Raw genomic sequence first — 24,118 nt, 5'->3', positions numbered from 1 at the left:
AGCAGCAGCAACATCAACAGCAACAGCAGCAGCAGCAGCAACAACAGTTGTCGCCGAACATGGTCAAGCCCTGCATAGATTTCTTATAAGATCAGCATCAACTATTGCAGCAGCTGTTCCATGTTGCATTGAACAACTCAGCAGCAGCAGCAGCAGCGGCTGCAACGGCGGCAGCAGCAACAGGTGGCACGGTTGCTGGTGTTGCTGGTTCAAGTTCGGGTGCATTGTCACCCACCGTAGATCTCACACAATTGGAGCAGCAAGGGAGCAGTGTTTATGCCGCTGCAGAGGCGTTGCATCTACATCACAGTCACGCTCACAGTCACAGTCACGCTCACGGTCACGGTCACCACTTAACGGCGCACTTAACGGCACATCCAGGGCATCCACATTCCCATCCCCATCATCATCCCTACGAACGTATGAATTTATTAGACCAATAAGTGCAGCGCATCATTTTAGGGTTGCTCAACACCAATATCGCGATAACCATCGTTTAGTATTTATTTTTTAATATTTTCAGACGATTAATATCGATACCGACAGTTGTTTCTTTAAGGAAATTGGTGAAATCGCCAGTGAAAACTGTAAAACATGATTTAAAGTCGCACCTAGATTAAATATCAGAACAACCCTAGCGCATAAATGTATGCTACACAAATGTGATGATCTCTTGCATATTAAGTTATTAACAAGACACACACACACACACGCACAGAGAGAGATGGAGACACACACACACCTACATACACACAGACAGATCCTAGCGTAGAATGAAACAACAAATTGAAAAAAATGTCTTCAACAAGTTTAAAGAACACGCTTAAAACCCGATTTACACTACAAAGTAAATTTTTCTACAATTTTTTTTACATTTTTTTTTTTTTAGAAAGAGTATCAGAAAAAAACGTGTAACAACAAAGAAAAACTGTACATAAGGATAGTAGTGAAAAATTGAGATCGGAACCGGAAGCGGAAAGAGAAACAAGTTCTCTACTACGGATTATATGTATATATAGTTTTTGGATCTCAAACTAGCGAACAAAACTGCAATAGCTTTTTCGGCAAAATACATAAGAAAGCTGACAAAATGAGAAATTGAGAAATGATTGCAAATGAAAGATGATGAATGATGAAAACTGTTTAGGCAAATGAAAAGAAAAACTGTGATTTTTTTACAAACTTGATTATAATAACAAAAAAAAAAACAAAACAAAGCTATAAGAAGAAAACAAAAAAAATTTTAAAAATAACTAAAGTCTTTTATGATCATACGAGTATATAAAAAAAATTTAGAACACGCAAATATATTTGAACAGGTGTGTAATTTTTTTTTTTTTTTTTACAAAAATCGGCAAAGCCAATAAATGAGATAATGCAAATTTTAAGGGAAACTGAATCAAGGAAAGACCTGTGAAATATTTGACCCAACCGAGCGAAGCATAAAAGACTGTTACCCAAAAAGAAAACGAAACTAAAAAACAAACAACACTCACACTCACATACACACAACCATACTCTCCCACCCATACTATGGTATCATTTACCTCCTGAGTATTACCCCATTACACATAAAACAGTTTGTCGTGACCAACTGACTGACTGATATTTGTGCAGCCCGAACGGTAAGACCAAGGAGTCTGAAATTTTTGACAGAACATAGTTGAGACAAACGAGCGAAGCGGCTATACATATATATCAGAGTTGCCAACTTTTGAAGTTTTCAAACAATGCTGTTTAAAATGGGGAGATGATAAAAAAAATGTTTAAGTTTCTAACAAAAAAATTCGAAAGTGGTTTTCCATCTTTATTAATATTTTTAATTATCAATAATATTTATCAACTTCTTAAGCACATTTAGAAAAAATGTAGCTAAATAACTAGCCAAGATTCTGCAGCTCGCTGTTTTCGATTTTTCTTCTCACAATTCAAATTTTAATCAAATTCTCGCAGTTGGGATAACTCTGATATAGATAAACTGATACTTCAAATATAAAAGTTTTCCATTGTGAAGGTCTAATAACACAATTTTAGCGACAATTTCAGCTACTTATACATTAATGTAAAGCATTTTATCAAGTATCAAATAAACATACGTCATACAAATCAGAAATTTGTTGAATATGAAAATAAATATTGTGAATGATTGTGCAATACGTAAATACGAAATTACTATTCATTCACACACTCATAGACTCACACAGAGACAAGAAATAGCAAATATAAAAAAAACACATTGTACAACACTACTTACTTTTACACTTTCCGTTTGACAATACTGCTAGTTGCAACATGCCACATGCAACATCAACTTACATTCAACGTACAACTACTACCAATTTTTATTCTGTTTTATTTATATATTTTTTTTTTGTTAACAAATGTAACTATTTAGGGTATTTTTTAAAAACGATTACAGATTACCGATAACAATGCATAAAATGAGTAGCAGGGTCTATCTACATAATATAAATACTAAATAAAAAATAATGATAAAAAAAATACCACTCGTGGAGCAGTGTAAAATTTAAACTTAAGAATACGTATGTGGGAGTCGTTTTTTTTTTTATAGATGTAATAAAAAAATATCTATAATATATGTATATGTAATATAAAAAAAACCAATGTTATGCTAAGCCCACACACACACACACACACACATATAATTATGTAAATGAATATGCATATGCATATGTATGTGGTTAAGGGTACTCAATTATTTATGAATTAATGTAAGGCATAAATAAATTTCTAAATAATAAAAATCAAGTGAATTTATTCTCATCCTATAACCATAAATGAATACATATTTAAAAACAACACTACTATTTAGCCACATACACTGTAAAAAACATAAGTGCATATAAATCTGTAGAACATGAAAAATATGCAAATTTGTTAAAATATTATGTACATTTGTATTTTGTACATAAAAGACTAAATGATGAAAATCCTTTAAAATCTAAAAAAAAAATTATAATAATAATAACGATGATGATGCGCATTAACTACAATTATTTAAATAATTTACAATTCTTACAATATGTATCGTATATACGAGTATGTAAGTTATATATTTTGAAACGCCGATTGAGAAAGTTTCTATTTGTTGAAAACAAGGACAAGGACTGATAGTTTTTAGGCACGTGAAAATTTTCAAATTAAAAAAAAAAAAAACAAAGAATAATATCCGCTTATTTCTGTCTATCAAAAATTTTTTTTTTCAAATGGTAATTTTTACTATTATGAGTAAGACTTGAAAAATGCAATTCAATTGGATTTATTATATTTATATATATTGTGTGAAATTTTGAACTTGGCCTGTTCAACTTTTGGCCTGTGAAATGCTCTGTGAGTCAGTCAGTCAGGACAAAGAGTTTTATATATATAAAAATTTACCAATTGGCATGTATTTTTGTAAACTGAAAATTTGAGTTAGTAACGTATAATCAAAATTTGGAGTAAGCGCAGTATTTAAGATTTTCATTTGAATTACATTGATTTTCAAGACTGAACTTTTGAAGTATCTATAAAAAAATACAAAACAACAAAAATGGGGCAATTGAACGGCATTATATATTGTTAAGTGTGCAATTTTGAAATATTCGATGACCAGAAACCAGAGCAGACGAAGGCTGTACCAAAAGAAAAAATGAAATTGATAATTTAAAAAAATTCACGAAAATTCTCTTTACAAAAATTTAAAATGAATTTCTGATTTTAATGAAAGTAATTTCACTTACTTTTGGGACCGCCCTCGTATTAGCAGACTAGTTAAGAATCTACAATGTATATTCATACATTTTATGTATTTTTTGAGCTAATTGACTAATGTTTGTATGTTTATACATTGTTATGAATGTAGACGATAAGAAATGCGAAATTTATTAATTTTTGGCACAACGAAAAGTCTGAAAAACTATTTAATTGATATGTATACACTTATTTATTCTTTAAGTTTATGCAATTATTATTTTTTTTTAATTTCGTTTCTTTTGATACCAAATTTTAAATTTAAAAAAACAATAAAAATTTTTAAGACATCCCATACCAATATGTATACATGCATATGCACATACATTTACATAACGAACATACATATTTGCAGTGCTCAGAGAAATGATCATTATCACCATAATTAATTAATATAAATAACAATTGCGCAGCAATTTGGATATATATATATTTAGTTGACTGGTGACTAATTTTAATTGAATATACCGAACTTATTTCATATAAGCATTTCTCAGTGCATTTTTGAATATTAAATCATTACAAAAAAAAATTACATATAACAGATTTTTCTTTTTGTCTTTTTTATGTGTTTTTTGTTTTCTTAGCAAATGCGATACAGATATTGTAAATACCTAAACATATATACACACAAGTACATTAATATAAATATATAAACTAAAGTGGAATAAAGCGCAATTAACTAGAAATTCGATTAAAAAATATATATATAATAAATGGAAAGCGCTGGAAGTACATAATAAAAATAAATTAAAAATACGTGTGTACATTCGTCCGTAAATACATATGTACATATACACATATTTGCACGACGCTCTCCACTTTAAATGTTGTTTAAATATTATTAAAAAAAATTTAAAACAGTAACAGAAATAAATCAAGAACTTATCTGATGCAAGCAGTAATAACAGAAAGAAAAAAAGAATTTTTTTTTTTTATTTCAAATAATCAAATAATAAAGCTGCAAACGATTCAAACGAGTTCAATATTCAATTTGAGCAGAATTATAGCAAAAAAAAAAAAACAACCATAGCGCACCCAAAGCAAATAATCATATTAATTACTCATTAACACTAACAGTAACAGTAATAACCAATAATAACAGTAACAGTAATAGTTAAAGCAACAAACAATAGTGATGTTCGTTGTTTGAAATGTACTATGAGTATTTATGTTTTTTTTCTGAGGTAACTAAATAAAAAATAAAATGAAAACCACTTTCCAATATCCTATTTAAATTAAAAATAAAAAATAAAAAACAATATAAGTACGTATATTATTCAATGAAACATTAGCTACAAGCCGCACTCTACCATATTGCTTACAATATTCTATATTACAATATAAAAACGCAAACTCAACTACAGTAAATGTAATAGTAACAGTAACAAAAATAGTAACAGTAACAGTAACAGTAAGCCAAAACCGACAGTTATCTAACTACTTACTTGAGTATATACTCAAAAGTACACATACATAAATGCATACATCAATACATACTCATTACAATAAATGTTAATCCCAAACTTAAACAATAATATTAAATATACTTTGTTTTTTATTTTAAATGACACTTTAGTTAAATTTGAATTATTTATTATGTACACAAACACTGTTAAAAAAAAGCAAACACCTACAACAAAACTAAAGTAAAATAAAATAACTCATAAAAGAATCTCAAAGTTTAACCATTGCTTCAATATACTATTTGTATGTATCACAAAGTTATATTTAAACAAAAAAAAATGAAATAAAATAAAATTAAATTAAATAAAGCAAACAACAATATCAACAATATAAACTAACAAGTTTCTTTATGATACTTGCGAAACTATTTAGCAATTTGAAGCAATGATAATTTCTTATCAAACTCAAACAACATAAAAAATGAACACTTTTATGTAGCTTTTTTTTTATAATTTTAAGCAATATAAAATAAAGCTAAACGATGAAGAAAAATAATTAAGAGTTTTTACACTTCTATTTGTATATACTAAGCAAATAATAAATACACATTCTATAATGAAACATCATTTAGTAAATGAGAATGAGGAAAGGAATATTGATTTCCAATAAGGAATATAAACATTTCATGTAAATGTCAAATAGACAAACTTAAGAATTAAACCAAACTGAAAATGCATGTAAAATTCGCTGTATTTCATTAAATCAAGCAAAATGTTTATAACACAGAAAAATGGAACAAAAGCATTCATCAAATAATACAACAAACGGAAAATGAAATATTTTCATAATTAATAATAATAATAAAAAACAGAAAACAAACATTGTGTTATAATTTAAATAAATCGAATGTATATAAAATGAAGTCGTTAAGCGCAATAAGAATTTAATTTATTTGTTTCGGATATTGATATTTATGTGTGTTCCGCAGCTTTCAACTTATAAAAATAGTTTAAGGATGCCTTTAAGATTCAGCTAAGGATTAAACTTAATTCGAGTCATACGTGGACATATATGGATTATTGGATTAATCGCTTGAACGTCGGATATAACTGCTACTCTTTACTCTCTGATCTTTTTACCTGAAAACTCTACAAAATCAGAATCGTGTGTGTGTTTTGGAGTTTGTGATATCGAATCTTCTTGTTATTCCATGACCCGATATTGACTGAATCTAACTCTGCCAATTTCCCTCTATAGTGAGAATATATACATATATATATAATGAAAATTAGATGTCTTACAGTTGAGTTGTGACATTGTGTGATTGTGCTTAAACTTGAACTGATCCATCCGTCTTCCCTCACATCCTTTCTCTCTCCCACATACACATATATCTTATACACATTTACAAAAAAAAAAAAATTCATACAGCTAGCTTAGAAAGTGTTTTGACAAAATCAAAAACTAATATTTTTGAAGTGGTGAAAGTCGATGTAATCAAAATATATAATAAAATAAGAAATTATATAAAAATCGAAAAAATACTTTTTATATTTATCTTGAGTATCCATAAGAAATTTTTTCAGTAGAAATTTGGCAAAAACTCGTGTTATTCACGATGAACTTGTCTCAGCTATGTTGTGTCAAAATTTCAGCCTCCTTGTTCTTATCGCTTGGGCTGCACAAATATCAGTCAGTCAGTCAGGACAAACAGTTTAATATAATTTATAATAATCTATCTTGAGTATTTAGATTTAGAAATTTAGAAATTTTTAAGTTATCGGACTTTTTTCCCATAGTGAAATTCATAAGAAATTATAATTATTTTCTTAGATAAATTGTGTATATTTTTTATTTTGTCAGAACATTTTCGGACTAACTGTGCGTACATATTGGTTTTCTTAAATTGCGCTCAATAGGCCGGAGTTATACAAAAAATGGTTAGGGAAATATACTACACTTATCTAAAATCCCAGTACACTAACTATATCAATGTATTTATATACTTTTTATGTCAATTGTATTTTGTATTATTTTTGTTTGTTCATCAATATATTTTTGTCAGCCACTGTTAATTGCCGCTGTTGTGTCAACATTTGTCTGAATGAATGGTGTGAAGGGTTTTCCATCATCAATATTTATATTGACAAATCAACTCAAATATACTCACTGTGGTCCTTAGATCTAATTCACGTCTTGCCTCGTCTCGTCTCGTCTCATATCCAGAACTCAGCTAATTTTAATCTTAATCTTAATATTAATCCAAAACTCAGCTAATTTTAATCTTAATATTAATCCTAATCTTAAACTCCAACTTGCACTACTCTACTTTCACTTACTAAATTACTACAATACTTATATGCAAAAAATCACACACACACACACACCCATTATCATATGACCACGCCCACGCCCACGCCCATGCGCAACGCCCCCACACACAGCGCGCCTGCTAATTTATAGGGTATCTACATATATAGGGTATTTTATTCCTATGCAACTAAATGCAGTACATGTAATTACATCGTGCCAAATGAATTTAATGCCAATTCATCTTTAAGGTACAATGACGGGTTTTATATTCAACTTATATATATTATTTACATTTATTATGTCTTATCTGTATCGTTAATTATCGCTACAGTATTCTTATACTAAGTATTTATATTTATATAAAACTTTTGAAGTTACAACTTTTTTTTTGAATGCCTAAATATATGTACAAATACATATTATTTATGTTAAATACGCACATACACTGATAAAAATGAAATATATATTTTATTAAAAACGATAACTGCAACTTAACAATTTTTGAATTACAACCAAAGAACTTTAAATTCAAATTTCGTCTACACTGATTATAAGAAGATTCTAAAATCAAGACTTTGGTCTGAGAACTAATAATTTTGTTCTAAAAAATGCATAGAGAACATAAAAATACACAACTTGGTTGTAAAAACATTTCCAAATAAGACCAATAAATTAAGATATTTTTGTATTATAATCTCAATCTCAAAATATGAAAGATGAATGTTCTCGATTTTAGAAGTTGGTCTCTTTTTCAGTCGATAATCAATAATTTGTATTTTTTTTTTAGCAGTTTATGTGTGTGCATAGCTAACACTATAAAAACACACACATACATCAACACATATACAACATTTTAAGAGCTTTATCCTAAACGTAGTTATAAAAGCAACGATACAAAAAAATAATTGTATTGAATACGCAAATACCTTAAATGAAATATCAAGAAAGTACCACTAAAATACCAATAATATACCAATCGAAAAATGAAAATTAAAAAACCAATTTACAGGAAATTCACCCAAGAAACTGTTCTCGTGTCAACTATGCGGTAAGCTTCTCTGCTCGAAAGCCTCTCTAAAGCGACACATTGCCGATAAACATGCCGTACGTCAAGAGGAATACCGTTGTGCCATCTGTGAGAGAGTGTATTGCTCTCGCAATTCTCTAATGACGCATATTTATACCTATCACAAGTCGCGACCCGGCGAAATGGAAATGAGAGATATTAAACTCCTAAGTCAATTTAATTCGTCAATCTGAGATTCAAGGCCCTTTTCGGGGTTAATACAGAAAAAAGCCATGACAAAGCATCAAATAAATCAGTATAATGCCAACATCATTAATCATGAAAACAATAATAATAATAATAATAATAATAATAATAATAATAATAATAATAATAATAATAATAATAATAATAATAATAATAATAATAATAATAATAATAATAATAATAATAATAATAATAATAATAATAATAATAATAATAATAATAATAATAATAATAATAATAATAATAATAATAATAATAATAATAATAATAATAATAATAATAATAAAAACTTGCCAACTTTGACACAGACTCTAAATAATAAACAATACAAAAGACCGGCAACACCATTGCCAATGTCAATACAAATGTCAATGCAAATTCCAATGCAATTACCAATGCAAATGCTGCAAAATGAACAGTATCCACTTTTAATACAAGAAAGACAATTACGGACATTATATGATTACTATTTACAACAGCGTTACAATAATTATAATAATACTAATGATAATGATAATACTAACATTTACAGCTCTACTCTTAAAGCGACAACTAGACTAGAAAACTAGACAACTAATGAAAAAAACAAAAACAAAAACATAATATAACTAAACTTAATTAGACGACTCGAAACTTAACTTAAACTTAAAGCAATGCCATTCTGTAGTGATATCATACATATACTTTTATACATCAAAACTATAACTATTTACATACATTTAAAAACAATGAAAAAAAAAGACATTAGTTTTAGTACTCCATAGATGTATGTACTATTTACAAACTACAAATAAATGATAAAGTTGACTTTGCTGACATTTTATGACCATCATGCTTATGGACCATTTACACACATACTTATATATAAGTACATATACTGATACCACGTACTGTACGGTATATGCAACTGTTTATACTCTGTGGCCTTCTTTATACCTCATACAACGTACTTGGTAGTCAATTTTACACTTTGAATTTCAGTTATTTCTGTTTAAAAATCTTTTTTTTTTTTACACAAGTTGCCTTTCTAAAAAACTTACTAGTAATTTCTCTGAATTGACTTTGACTATACACAACGATACATGCATCAAAACTCTTAGATTTAGATTAAAAAATGCTTAAAACGATTAATGAAATATATATAAATATAATTTGAAAAAAAACAATTATAATGAAAGTTAAAATTGCAAATTGATAAATTAAATATATAAATATAACAAAAAACAATTTTAATAAATATATAAATATAAAAGAAATTATAATGAAATTATAATGAAATAAAAATAACTATAATAAAGTTAAGTATAGTTATAAAAAACTGCCAATTGCCGGTCGCTCAACTTGTGATTAGTGTTATAAATATTGTCCACCACAACAACAAGAACAACAACAACGACTACAACAACAACAGGCAGCACATAACACACATATATCCCCCGACTTTGGAGCAAGTGAAAGAAAACAGGCCCCCAAAAAAAGCCCCCACAAATAATGGAGAGATCTGAGCTGAGTTCAAAAAGCCATCAAAAAATCGAAAAAACAAAATCGTGACAGCTACATCTATAACTCGTTACTCGATGTATTCGTATCCGTCTAATCGGGTATCGATAACCGATACCCATTAGTCAGGGGTTGCTAAAGGTTAGCACAACAAATCTTACAACTACATTGGTAGCAAAAACAAATTTAAAAAACTAAACAAAAAAAATACATTTAAAAAAAAAAACTATACTCGTATATATATTTATGAGCAGATACGTAGTTAGTTCATATACAACAATGGCTCTGTCTCTGTCATGAGCTCGCTTTTATGCATACCCACTCTATATATATCTCTCTCACTCTCCTCTCTCTGCCTTTCTCTCTCTATTTCTATCTACCATAAATCCGGCTCAAAGTCTTCATTGGCTTTAGAACAGTATTTCTTATATATATAGTACATAGACCTGTTTCTGTCAATATCTCTTTCACTTACTATACACAACATAAATATATATACACCTATATATAAATAATTTATCTAGCAGTTGAATTTAGTCGCCTTAAATACTCTGACATATGCATATGTAGAGAACATACATATTTAACTTCCATTGAGCCAATTTCATTCGATATATGTACATATATATCGCTACTGTAAAAAATGTTAATATAATTAGTTCAAATTAAAAAAATCAACACACATCTCTAGTTATCTCTCGCTCTCGCTCGTACACTTACGCTTCCTCTCTCTTCCCTCTCTCTCTGACTTCCTCACACTCTCACTCTCATTCCGTCTGTCTCTTTTATTCAGTGTTGCCAGCATTTTGACAGTTCAAATAATGAGAAAACAAAAGATTTTAAGTAAATAAAAAAAAATTTGATTTGAAAATAAATATGGAAAAAATTCGGGTTCGCTAACTACATTTTTTATTTCATATATTTAAATTAATTATAATAATTAAACATAATTTTTTTATTATTATAATCTTTGCGGTCTCTGCGAAATATTGAATTTTTTAATGTGTCTTGTTTTTGAAATTATAAACATTTTATTTTATAATGTGCAGGATCTGACAACACTGCTGTATAATAAAATACTTTGCTTGCTCACGCGCCATTGTTCTATATATAACTTTCATACTTTCGTACAGAGAAAGTTTCTTTACTATTTACGGCGTAAATTTTACGCACTTTCTAAATAGAACCACTCTTCACAGAATCGATAATGTTCAATTCAATAAAACGGTTCAGTTCATTTAGATATATATTGAGATATCTCCCTCTCTCTCTCTTTCTCCCTCTCTGTTCATATTTATATCTATATGTTTGAGTCTCGATTCTGCTGGCACCAAAAAATCTGTCGCTCATTTTCTGGTTAACATAACTCTACGTACTTTTAAGATTTGTATACAGTCTATTCGCTGCCTTTTCACTATATTGTACTCTCTACAAAAACATATCTCCCTCTCTCTCTCACACAATCTCTCTCTCTCTTTCTCTCTTATATTAGTTATATAAGTACCTGCTATCCAAAAGAGATTTCATAAGTATTAACACAAATTGCTCCCTTCGGCCAAATTGAAATCAATTTACATGCTTACATAGTTACATTAAAATACATACATCTATTTCTACATCACACACTCACACACGCATACACATACACATACGCACATACACATACAAATAGCTTATATATATATACTAAATATAATCAATGTAGTTCTATTTTTATTATATTATTTAGCGAGCACAAAGAATAATAATAAACCAAAAAGGGAAAGAGCTAGACTGAGCATTTCCGTTCAACTCTGCTCGTACATGAGTATGTACATATGTATATTTAATTCATTTTCACTAACATCGTACATACATACATACATATATATGCACAACAACATCAAGTATTGAATATAGGCTAACAATACTCCTAAGCTTTATCTATCTATAAAAACTTGTCTTTATACCACATAAGTAAACCCGAACTAAGCTTAAGAATACTGCCTGTTAACTGAACTATCGTTTTATGGTAGTGCCCTCCTCAAGCCCCCTCGTTTCCACTCTCTCCTTACCACTGAAACACATACTGTAAGTATGCTCTTTCGCTAGTCCTTTCTTTTCGTTAACTTCAGTCTGGGATTTTATTCTCCTTAACTTTGAAAAGTTACCCGTATTCGTATTGGAATTCGTATTCAATCTCTCTCTGTCTACCTCTCTCTCTATCTCTATCTCTTTCTTCGTTGACAACTTTCAACTATATTTCAGTCCTTGTATTGTTGTATTTCCTCTCAAGTATCGCCTAAATGCTCCCGCTTTAAGTGAACTGTACAAAATATAAGTCTACTATAATAATAAAAAATTCAAAACAAAATGCAGACAAATAATATTATAACTATAACTATATAAAAGCTAAACTACTTATGTATAATAACAAACTACTTAAGTGCTTGTATACTTCATTTTTCCTTTTTGGTAAGTTTTGCGGCATACAACTAAGAAAACAGATAAAACTGAAAAAAAAATATATATATATATATATATATTTATTATAAAAATATTCCATAAACACCAGCAATGTTCAACATAGTTTCGAGGCAAAAACTGCTTAGCTAGCAGTATCTACAGCATTTCCTGATTCTCTAATTTCTAAAATAAAGAAAATTGAAAAAGAACAATTTTGCAGTTACACTTATTTAGTTATATTTATTTATACATCGTATCTTTGAACTTAATTTCTCTCGTTTCCATTTTAATTATCATTATTTTGCTTTTGCTTAAATATGACTTTTTGCTACCTACTACCTAATAATAATTTGCATGCTTGTTGTACATATTGTATAAATTGTATATATTCCTGTATCCTTGTGTATTTAGATTGTTATACTACTGCTTATTTATTTTGCATAGCAGATACGTACATACATTTTAAGTGACTATGCTTATGTATTCATCACACACAATTTACAGCATAAATATCTTTTAAAAAGGCAACTACTACTATTCTAACTACTTAATACCTTCGCCTGAATACTACTACTCAAATTGCACGCATTCTTTGTAAAAACCAGCTTTTCATTTTTGTCTTCATTTTCTTGACCTGCTTCATATATCTTATTTACCAAGTCATGTATTGTACGTATTTCACTTTTTAGTCAAAGTTCATATGCATACCTTATAACTTCAACTCATTTATTTCAAAATATGCTAAAGAAAACTCAAGAAAATTTTAAAAACTACAAAAAATAAAAATCATTTCATGGTTTTCTTATGCACATATTTGAAATAATTCTGCGAGGGGATACTACACATTTCCAAAACCTCAATTTTCGGTTTTAAGTATTGTAAAACAAATCTGAGCTGATATGTAATCATTTAATTATTTCTATATAAATAGCAAACTATATATAATGCTTTACCTACTCTCTGCAAGCAACCAAACAAACAAATGAACTTAGGAGATATACTTAAACAAACTTTTATTGAAAAACAAAACTAAGAAATTATTATATTTTAAACATTTTCCTATCCCAATTAAAAAAAAATACGAGAGTTGCTTAATACATATTTGCAAAGTAAAACAAAAACTAAATTTATTTGATTTTTCAACAAGTTTGTTTAGTTTTTTTAAGCCTAAATAAATATAGAATGTATTTTAAAAGTCACAAAACTTGGAATAATGGATTTAAATTATTTTAAAATCAAAAGTGTTTGATAAATCTTAATAAATTTTCGTCATCAGTTAAGGTAAAGACTGTACTTGAAAAAAATAGTCGAGTAGATTTAAAAATAAATTGAATTGCCAATTCACAGAACATATTAAGTAACGCTCGTATAAAATAAAAAAAATCAACCTTGTATTTTCACCTTTTAACATTGCACTTTTAGTTTCATTTTCTCAACAACCAACGCAACAAAAAAAACCGAAAAAAAATATAAAATAAAACATATATTTGTATTTCGCTTAATTATATAATTAGAATAAAACCCAGTGCCATTATTAATTTATTAATATATTAAATTTCTCTCTTTGGACAATAAAGGACCGCTGAAAATAATACGCTCCGCAGCTACCTCGCCAACCAGTTCTACCTCATCGCCACCGTCACCGCCCACCGCGTTGACCTCGCCGACCAACTCGCTGTACAATCTGCCCCTGAAAATGTCACCGCCACGGCCAGGAAGCGATTTCTGCTCCGGTACAGCCACAAACACGAACGGTAGCAGTCCGGCCAATTGCAATTCGAATTCAAATTCGACTGCTAGACAATTGTCGGTGAAAATCGAGACACAGGGAGCACAGCAGGGATCGGTTGTGCCTGTGCCACAGCTGCCACTACGAATGCCACCGCCGACAAGTGGTGGTATTAATGAGCCGCAGGAATGCCCCTACTGTCGACGCACTTTCTCCTGCTACTACTCACTGAAGCGACACTTTCAGGACAAGCACGAACAGTCGGATACGCTGTATGTGTGCGAGTTCTGTCATCGCCGCTACCGCACCAAAAACTCACTCACAACGCACAAAAGTCTGCAGCATCGGGGCTCAAGTGGCATGTTGAAGCGTCTGCTCAAAACGTCGGCCATCAAACACGGTCTGGTGGGGCATCCACATCATCATCATGTCCTCTCGCACTCACACTCACGCACCAGCCTGTTTGACTTCACCAGCGAGTTGGGACAGCCGCCACCGGGCATACAATAGGATCTACGTTGGAATTCAATTTTTTAGAGAATATACATGTATATCTATGACTAAATCTTTAGATTTAACATCTTTAATCCTTAACTTTGGCAAACGCAGTAGGAAACCAGCTACAAATACTTTGCCTTTATTTTTTTGTTTTTTTTTTTACACATAACTTGTGGGTACCAATTGTAGGGTGGGTTGATCAAAAATGATGGTATCGATATACGTGTATGTAGCTAAAAATGAACTTTGATAAGTGCAAACTTTGCATAAAATTATTAAAAACCAGTGAAACACACATCCATATATTGATATTATCGATAATGTCAAAAACTATTTCTCTTATCGGGATAAAAACGATATTGAAACTTAAAAAAAAAAATATTTACATCAACACACCGGACCCAGAAATAGTTACTAGACAGCAATTTTATTTTTGGTACGAGTATTTTTTAAATTGATTATGATTTATGATTTAATTTGTATGTTTAAATTAAAATTAAAATGATGCGCTGCTCTCCATCTACTTAGTAGTTGAAGCATCGAAGATATCGCTGCTTCGTGTGCAATACCTCAAGAAATTCATTTCTTCTTCTTTCAAGCGCATGCAATATTGTGTAAATAATTGCTGGATAAGCATGCCTCTTAAAATTACAATTATCATTACAAAAAAAAAAAAAAAACAAACTCTGAGTAGTTTCAATTATTAATATATATTTTGAACGAAACAAGATGAAAACAAAACACTTATTAGAATTACGTTATTTACGTTTACAATTAACATTAACTTAAACAACAACAATAAGGGGAAGAGAGTGAAGGACTAAAACCAAGCAAACAGAATTGGGCAAGCTAAAACGTGGGCTGACCTGATCTGATCACGATCATAATTCAATTCAGGAGCATTAAGCGTGATCGGGAGTATGCAAACAATTTGCAATTTCACAATAATCGGCACATATCACGGCGTATATGCAACATTCTTCCAAACAAGATTTGAAAAATAAATTCAAATAGAATACCAACACACTGATAAACAACATTTCTGTTTTAAGAAAAATATATGAATTTTAAAATCATTCATTTTAATAATGCTTTCAAATATTTCACAAATTTAAGACATGATTTTGAATACAGTATATTTTTATATCAGTGTACCCGAACACGCTCAATGCACAGTTGGAGCTAAAAGTCGCCAACGCTTGCCTATTTTCGCATTGGACAATTTCTCGTTGTTTTTTATTAGGTTTTATTTAGTTATAGCTTTGCCTTTAGTTTCACAATAATAATTCTCTAAAAGGTCATATTCCAAAAACAAAAACAAAAAACCAAGAACAAGCATATGGCGTCAAGCTGCATATAAATGCATTTTTTTTTTTAAATAAACATATTTGAACATAGTTTTAAGGACAAGAATTAAATGTATTAAAAGTAAATTAATGTAACACTATCACAGGAATGTTATAAATATATGCTAAACATGGAAGTAGAGAGAAAATAATATAAACAAAACACAAAACACAATGTAAAACGTTATCAGGGATAAAAATATCAAGTATGTAGTATTAAGTATTTTTTTTTTACACACATGTACATTTAAGGCAAAATAAGTACAGAAATTGACAAACATTTTTTTGAACACGATATGTATTTATATACGTGCATATTTACATACAGACAAAACTTACACAGAGAAAAATTGATGAAAACAAGCGCAGCAACTGTATATCATATGTATATATATATGTATGTTTGTAGCAATAAAGCACTAAATAATACATATGTGATTTATACAACAAGCCGCTGACATTTTTGCAAAAAATTTGTAAAAACAAACAAAAATTTAATGAAAATTAAATTGAATATGAAACGCAACAAACAAAAACCGCAAAGTAACTCAGTGATTTTTTACCAGTGAAGTACAAATATTGAGAAATTAAAATATAAAAAAGAAAATAAAATGATTGCCAACTTAAATTTTAAAGAAAAGAAAATGAAAAAAATAGTTTGTTTCAACTTTTACTGGGCGAAGTTTTTGTTTGATCGGTCGAGAAATTTAAATTCGAGTTTCGATTTAAAGTTCCCTTAAAAAAGGAAAGATATATTGTATGTACATATAATTATAAAAACAAAAAAAAAAGTGTAACAATATTTAACATTTACAGCACATACATAAATACTAGTACATATGTATATTTTACAAAAATAAATATAATAAAAAGAACAAAACGGACAAAATAAATAGAAAGCAAGAAAAAAAGAACTGCCTCAAATGCAAAATTCAAAAAAGCAAAAAACACACAAAAATACAAATGAAAATTGTAATTGTCCAACTGTTATTTAAAACATATCCGTAAAATGTCTCAGGAACTACTAACATATAGTTTAGAAACGAAAAACGAATTCTGTAAGCTCAAAACATACAATTAGTACGATAGTTTTTCATATATGTTTGTATACATACTTTGTATTTTCAAAGCAAATACAACAAGTTCAAAAAAAAGTCTTAAAAACCTTGGGGATACTATAAAAGCATGCACAGACATACATACAGAAAATTAACTCGTGAATTCATCGGTGAATTCAGTGATGAATTCACTGGTGAGACACTAAATAGCATAGAAATGGCATACCAGTTTGTCTGATTTGGTTTTTTTTTGTGAAAATATATTGCAATTGTTAAAGTAAGTCTTTAAATAGAACTTCAAAAGTGTACGAGTACAAACATAAAGTTCATTATAAATATATCAGACGCATAGTCGAAACACAGTGAAATGAAAGTATTTCAATCAATCAGTCAATCAATTAAGCTAATGCGTACACTTTAGCAGCATTCAAATGAATATTCCATCCATATTGATACACCTAAAGACATACAAGTATGTACACCTTGACATGCAATGAAACATTAACAGGCCATACATACATGTATACAAACATACATACATACATATACAACGCAATTAGTCTGTGTTGAGCCTTCTAAGACTTCGGTTCTGTTCAAAAGGCGAATTTTGAAACCATATACTACCTCTAGTGAGAGCGGTTTTACACTTTTTAAATATTTATTAATCTATTGCAAACTATCGAATGCTTTGGTCTCTCTCTTTCTCTCTCTCTCTCACTGTTTTCTCTTTCTCTGAATCGATTAATATTTGTTTGGTAACTTTCACAATTTTTTTTTTAAATTTTTTTTTTATAGTGTACGCATTCTAAATATATTTATGGTTAGAGGTTAAATGTTTTTTTTGGAAAATTAAAACATAAGTTTAATAAATATTTCGGAACCCATTTTGCTTTAAAAAAAAACAAAACTACAAGAATATTTTCAAATCTTTGTAGTTTTTCAGAAATATGAAACGAAAAATAATGCAAATGAAAAAAAAACAAACTGTGATCTACAAAATCTTTGTGTGAATTGAAAAGTGAACATTTTTTGTTTTCTTTGTACAAAATTACATTTTTTGGATGTTTTACTTTTATTAATTATATATTTAACAAATTAATTTACTATACAAAATTTTTGTTTAGGTACCTCTTTATAACTGTGAATGCAAAGAAGCAAACTTTTGTATTATTTTTTGTGAATTTTTTTCTATTTACTGTACATGAATCAAATGTTTATATTTATTTAAATTTATTCAAAATTATACTGTTTGGAATATGTTTAAAATAAAATATTCTTAAAAAAAAAACAAAACAAAACAAAAATAAATAAATAACACACACAGTTGTTTCAAATAATGAAAAGAAATTTGGTTTTGTGATTTCAATCCTCTAATATTAATATTATTTAATTACATCATATATATTTTAGTGCTTTTTATTCAGTTTTAGGTTTAGGTTCGACCGCTCAATACCTTAATAGAAATGCCAATTAGAAATATATTTGTATGTACTTGAAGAGTATTTACTCTATACTGAAAATAACTGGAAGAATTATAAATGAGATCACAACGGATACAAATTTAAGACGGCTTATAAGTAATGTATAATCTTATAAAATGTTAATCACATTTCACATAATATCTATGTAGTTGATAGTTAAAAGTTTTATCTTTATGCTCGTATAAACATTTATAAGTAAATAATGTATATATATATATATATATATATATATATATATATATATATATATATATATATATATATATATATATATATATATATGCATTGAGTGTATGTATGTAAATACATGTATTTACTTTACCCTTAGATTAACAATACATACAATACATATGTATTTATTATAAATACATACAATATTTATTAAAGGCATAGCCCACATCATAAGGGCTTAAGATGGGGCCATAAATAAATAAATACTGAAATACTTAGTCAACGATAAACTTATTAACTTACACACTTACACACACACATCTCTCTCATAAATTAAATTTGTTTATTATTTTAACATCCCATACATACTTACTGAAATGTGTACTGCAAAAATCTTCAAAATTCACCATAAAATTCCCCACCACAAAATTAATATTGAAAATGCAACGCATATCATGCTCAAAAAAATTAAAAAAAAAAATCATAAATAAAAAAAAAGTTGATTTAACACAAATAAAAAATTTAGATAATTGAAAATTATTAGTCGAAATTATATATTTATATATATTTATTATAAAAAGAATTACAAAAAAAAAAAATTAATTTGAAACTTTGCTGTTCAATGATTTAAATTTAACTTTTCGGTATTTAAAAACAAAAATCTGTGATTACCTACAAAATTTAAATTTTAAAAAAATTAAATGTATAGCACAAAAAAACATACAAAAAAACAAAATATAAATTAAATCTGTCACAAAACTCTTTTGGATTTAATTAAAAGATAATTTTCATTGAAAATATGAATATGGCAGCTTCCATATAAAGATATCTATATACGTGTATACTATATAAAGATATACTATGTTAAATGTGTTTTATCATGCAGTTGCATTTTTCAAGACTTTTGGCTTCCTTAAAGTTAAAGATACACTTTTCTATAGCGAAACTGAGACATACTCTATGTATGTATTTCATTATTTTTTTTTTTATGATCCTTACATTTCAGCGCATGTCCCGCAAAATATTCTACTGCAAAATAGTTTTAAAAACACGTATACATATATAATTATAAATATATATGTACATATATACATATATATACATTTTTTTTTTAGATTTTATTAGGATAATTTAACTGTAATTTCGAACACTTTGAAAGTCCGAATTTATAGAAAAGAAAATATATTTAAAAAAAAATGCATTACCAACAATTAGCAATTAAATTTGCACACACATACAAATAAAAGAAAACAAAATGAATTTCGCATACATAAACGTATGTATACGTATATATACAAATAATTGTAATTTTTTTATCATCAATAAATGTAATTGAAATTCAAAAAAAGTGAACGAAATAAAAAAATGAGAAACGATAGCAAGACGCTCCACAAAAAAAGATATGAAATCAAAGCCGAAGTCGAAATCGATATCAAAACTGTGAGGAATATGTACATATGTAAGTATGTAGTACTTACTACTACAAACACAGAAAAGAACATAAAGAAGAAGACCAGAAATTATGTATGTTGAACGTAATAATACTAATCACATTTGAATTATTGAAAAAAAAATGCATATGAAAAATATACATAAATTAATGAGCAATTTGTTGCCCAAAAATTAAGATGCATAAAATACATATACATACATATATACATCCATGTATATATGTATATATATTCATATATAATATTATTATAGTTACATGTATACAAAGAAACAAACAAATTATAAATAAAAGTTCAAAAAATCTCAAAACTCAACTAGTCTTTTACTCTTCTCCAGGTTATAAATTTAATGGGCATACTTTCAGAAACTTTTAGGAACAAATGCAGAAGTATTTACGAATATTATAATATATATATTCTTTAATTCCAATGGAGCTTATGTAAATAGGACAAGTACAACAAGCGGATCAGTAAAGCACACTCGAAAGTAGGACACCCTGTGCTCCGGCTTGACTTGTAAAGTTGCTGGGTCGAAAGTCTTCAAGCTTTGTCAAAACTAGACCGATTTTCAAACTGAATATCATTTTGATCGTGGTTGAGCCTCAAAATTCATTCTGCATTAAAATTTTTTTAATCGCTCAAAAAATTATTTTCGTCCAGATCTCGTAATTAGCATAAAACAACAAACTATCATGTCAAATCGGACAAAAATTTGGTCTTGTAAAGTTGTTACATATATCCAAAGTCTGAGCAACTTCACACTGACATAACTTTGTCAAAACTAAACCGATTTTCAAACGGAATATCATTTTGATCATAGTTTGTAAAAAAAAAATATTTTCCTCTAAATCTTGGGTTCGATGCTAAGGGTCCCCCTTTTGGAATTAGAAATATTTAAAAACTTGAATCTCATGTTTTCACTTTTAATCAACTCCTTATATCGTAATTAGCATAAAACAACACTTTAAACTTGATTTTGAGACCTTCCATTTTTCTGTTAAAAATCATGTCAAATCGGACAAAAATTTGGACTTGTAAAGTTGTTGTATCCAATGTCCGAGCAACTTCACACTGTCATAGCTTTGTCAAAACTAAACCGATTTTTAAACGGAATGTCATTTTGATCTAGTTTGGCCTCTAAATTCATTCTGCATTCAAATTTCATTAATTTAAAAAAAAAAAAATATTCCTCTAAATCTTGTTTTTGTTGCTAAGGGTCCCCCCTTTGAAATTTTGAAAATTCAAAATTTTAAATCTCAAGTTTTCACTTTTAATCAACTCCTCATATCGTAATTAACATAAAACAACACTTCAAACTTGATTCTGAGACCTTTAATTTTCTTGTACAAAAAATCATGTCAAAATTAGGAAAATTTTGACTTGTTAAGTTGCCAAAGTTGTCCAACTTTAAAATGTCATAACTTCATAAAAGCTCAACCGATTTTTAAACGTAATGTCATTTTGATTATGGTTTGCCTCTTAACTTTTTTGCGTTTAAATCTTATTAAGTTCGTTAAAAAAAATGTACCCTCTAGATGTTGGCTGCCATTTAAATTCAAAGATACACAGAAACACATGTATCCAATTAGTACAGCGAGATTTCTTTGTTTTTTGCCTGCTGCTAATTCTGTACGTCTGGTATTTCTACTATTGCAAGTTTAATAAAGGATAGAGGAATCTAGACAATCAAAACCCTTTAAATGACAAGAAAAACAAAACGGTAGTTTGTCTGTTTTTTTAAACATATATACGCCACCTATAGGTTTGTTTGTAAAGTAGTTTGTCGAGCCAAACTTAGTGTGTGAACTAAAGTTGGGAGTTTAATTTACTGAATTAGTTCACTCGCTCGTTCATCTAGTTTAATTATTGATCTGGTAAGTTGGCGACGAATAATTCAATCGAAGCTAATCGGAACGGTGACAGTTACGTCTGGCAACTTTCAAATAAACTGCAACTTTTTTGCGGCCAGGTGGCAACGTCTATGAATTGTTCTATTACAAAAAAAGCGGGAATGGAAATGAAAAATGCAAGCAATTTGTTTAAATTAAAACAAACCGAAAAGATTACTACCGACATAAAGTCGATCGATAAATTTCTGCGTGGCGGCATTGCACTGGGCAAAATAACCGAGCTAGTTGGCACGCCCGGCACAGGAAAGACACAAATGTGGCAAGTAAAAAGCGCAAGTAAATATTAAATAAATATACATATACTTCTAATGATATTCTAGCTTGAGGCTCTGCTTAAATGTGCAGTTACCTCAGAAAATTGGCGGAGTGGAAGGCAAAGCTTTATTTCTAGACACCCGAAAAGACTTTGATCCCGCCAGATTACAAGGTTTGTTATTATACATTTTAAATAATATATATAAATAAATTAAAATAACTATTTACTTACATAGAGTTGGCAACGGATCTGGAGAAGCGCCTTCAAAATCAATTGACAGACTTTAAAGCTAGCGATATGTTAAAAAATGTATTTTATTTGGATTGTCCAAGTGCTGCTCAACTGATCGCAAGCATTTTAAATTTACGCAAGTTACTGAGTGCTCAACCCACTGTAAGTAGTATTAAAACATATGTACTATATAAACATATGTATATAAGCATTGTGTCTCGCCTAGCAGATCAAACTAATTGTTGTGGACTCATTGGCATTTCCAATTCGAATGCTGGAAAGCGTAGCTGAGCGAACTGCTCTTCTCATGGAAATACACGATGCCATGCAGAGAATACTGCGCCTTTACAGTGTAACCGTATGTATGAAATTGTCACTATTGCCAACTTTTTTCAGCAGCAAAATAGCTGTTGCTGTTTGAAAAGAAGCCGACAATTAGTTGTAATTGCAATGCAAAATAGCTTTTAAAAAGGCCAGCTTTTTTAACATGCAGTGCTGCCAACTTATTTAACACTCAGTGCTGCCAACTCCTTAGCGTAAAACCAAGTTTCAGGCTAGAAAGCGGCCAAAAGTAAAATAAATTTGTCGCACAAAATGGCTTAAAAATTGCCAACTTTTATAACACCCAATGTTACCAACTTTTTTTAATTGCAACTTAATATATATTTTTCTTTATCTCTTTTACGCTAGTTTGTGATAACTAATGAGCTTGGATACCACCGACGCAAACGTCGTTGGCAATTACAGCCGATATTGGGTCAAAAACACATGCATTTAATTAATGAGCGCATCTGGTGTACCGAAAATGAGTATTTTATGGGCAAAACGCTTAATACCAGAATGTTTATTACTAAAAAATGATGTCTGTGATTCATTTTGTATAAGTTATTCTTCTTGATAATATTGTATTTTTAAAATAAAATTCTTACAAAATAAAATATATCTGTAGATTATTAATAAATTTTCACGATTTGAAAAAAAATATGAGCTGTATTTTAAAATAAAAGTTAAAGAAATATCAAGTAACTAAGTAACAGGTATTTTCTATTCTTGACCACTGCTGCCAGCTTAGCTATTTTATATCTATATCTGGCTATTTTCAGCGCGTTTTTTGTTGCGACATGACTATTAAAACATGTTGGCAGCCTTTAAATTGCAAGCAACATATTCCCGCATAAATTGAAGTTTTGTTTATAAGCATATCAACTAAATTGCTTTCCGTTTATACAATTACAAGAAGATTGAACAAAATAAATGTAAAGTTCCCTGGCTAAATTGCATAACTTTAACATAAAC

At 28.9% G+C, this 24,118-nt stretch overlaps 2 protein-coding genes across 4 annotated transcripts in view; both read left to right on the top strand.

Moving 5' to 3' along the window:
* Window positions 1-15,348, top strand: part of LOC117783063 (broad-complex core protein isoforms 1/2/3/4/5) — a 44,117-nt gene extending 28,769 nt beyond the window's left edge. The window contains exon 7 of one of the 2 annotated variants that reach the window (XM_034620258.1): window positions 14,269-15,348. In XM_034620258.1, coding sequence (XP_034476149.1) covers window positions 14,269-14,930 — 662 coding nt within the window. In that variant the 3' untranslated portion in view covers window positions 14,931-15,348. Of the gene's footprint in view, window positions 1-8,482; window positions 8,748-14,268 lie in introns of those variants that run through there. The other variant, XM_034620264.1, reaches the window with a different exon arrangement.
* A 7,070-nt stretch (window positions 15,349-22,418) lies between these two features.
* Window positions 22,419-23,775, top strand: LOC117791534 (DNA repair protein RAD51 homolog 3). Of its 2 annotated transcripts, none has more exons than XR_004618071.1 (5): window positions 22,419-22,598; window positions 22,656-22,762; window positions 22,827-22,984; window positions 23,052-23,180; window positions 23,513-23,775. XR_004618071.1 is itself a non-coding variant. In XM_034631325.1 (5 exons), exons 1-5 carry the CDS (start codon window positions 22,437-22,439, stop codon window positions 23,681-23,683), a joined length of 723 nt encoding a protein of 240 aa, XP_034487216.1. In that variant the 5' UTR covers window positions 22,420-22,436; the 3' UTR covers window positions 23,684-23,775. The 2 variants fall into 2 exon arrangements, 1 of the variants encoding a protein (XP_034487216.1); XM_034631325.1 differs by having other exon boundaries at window positions 22,420-22,594.
* The last annotated feature ends 343 nt before the right edge of the window (window positions 23,776-24,118 follow it).

The sequence above is a fragment of the Drosophila innubila genome, chromosome X, assembly GCF_004354385.1.
Source record: "Drosophila innubila isolate TH190305 chromosome X, UK_Dinn_1.0, whole genome shotgun sequence".
NCBI classification, from domain to species: domain Eukaryota; kingdom Metazoa; phylum Arthropoda; class Insecta; order Diptera; family Drosophilidae; genus Drosophila; species Drosophila innubila.
Note: the sequence above shows the minus strand (reverse complement) of the source record. Positions and strands in the feature narration are given on the sequence as shown.

Excerpts from the sequence above, each read along its gene's own strand:
- LOC117791534 (XM_034631325.1), top strand. The coding sequence starts at position 22,437 with ATGGAAATGAAAAATGCAAGCAATTTGTTTAAATTAAAACAAACCGAA. Across the intron at positions 22,595-22,655 it reads ACAGGAAAGACACAAATGTG|CTTGAGGCTCTGCTTAAATG; the intron begins GCAAGTAAAAAG and ends ATGATATTCTAG. Across the intron at positions 22,985-23,051 it reads TACTGAGTGCTCAACCCACT|ATCAAACTAATTGTTGTGGA; the intron begins GTAAGTAGTATT and ends CTCGCCTAGCAG.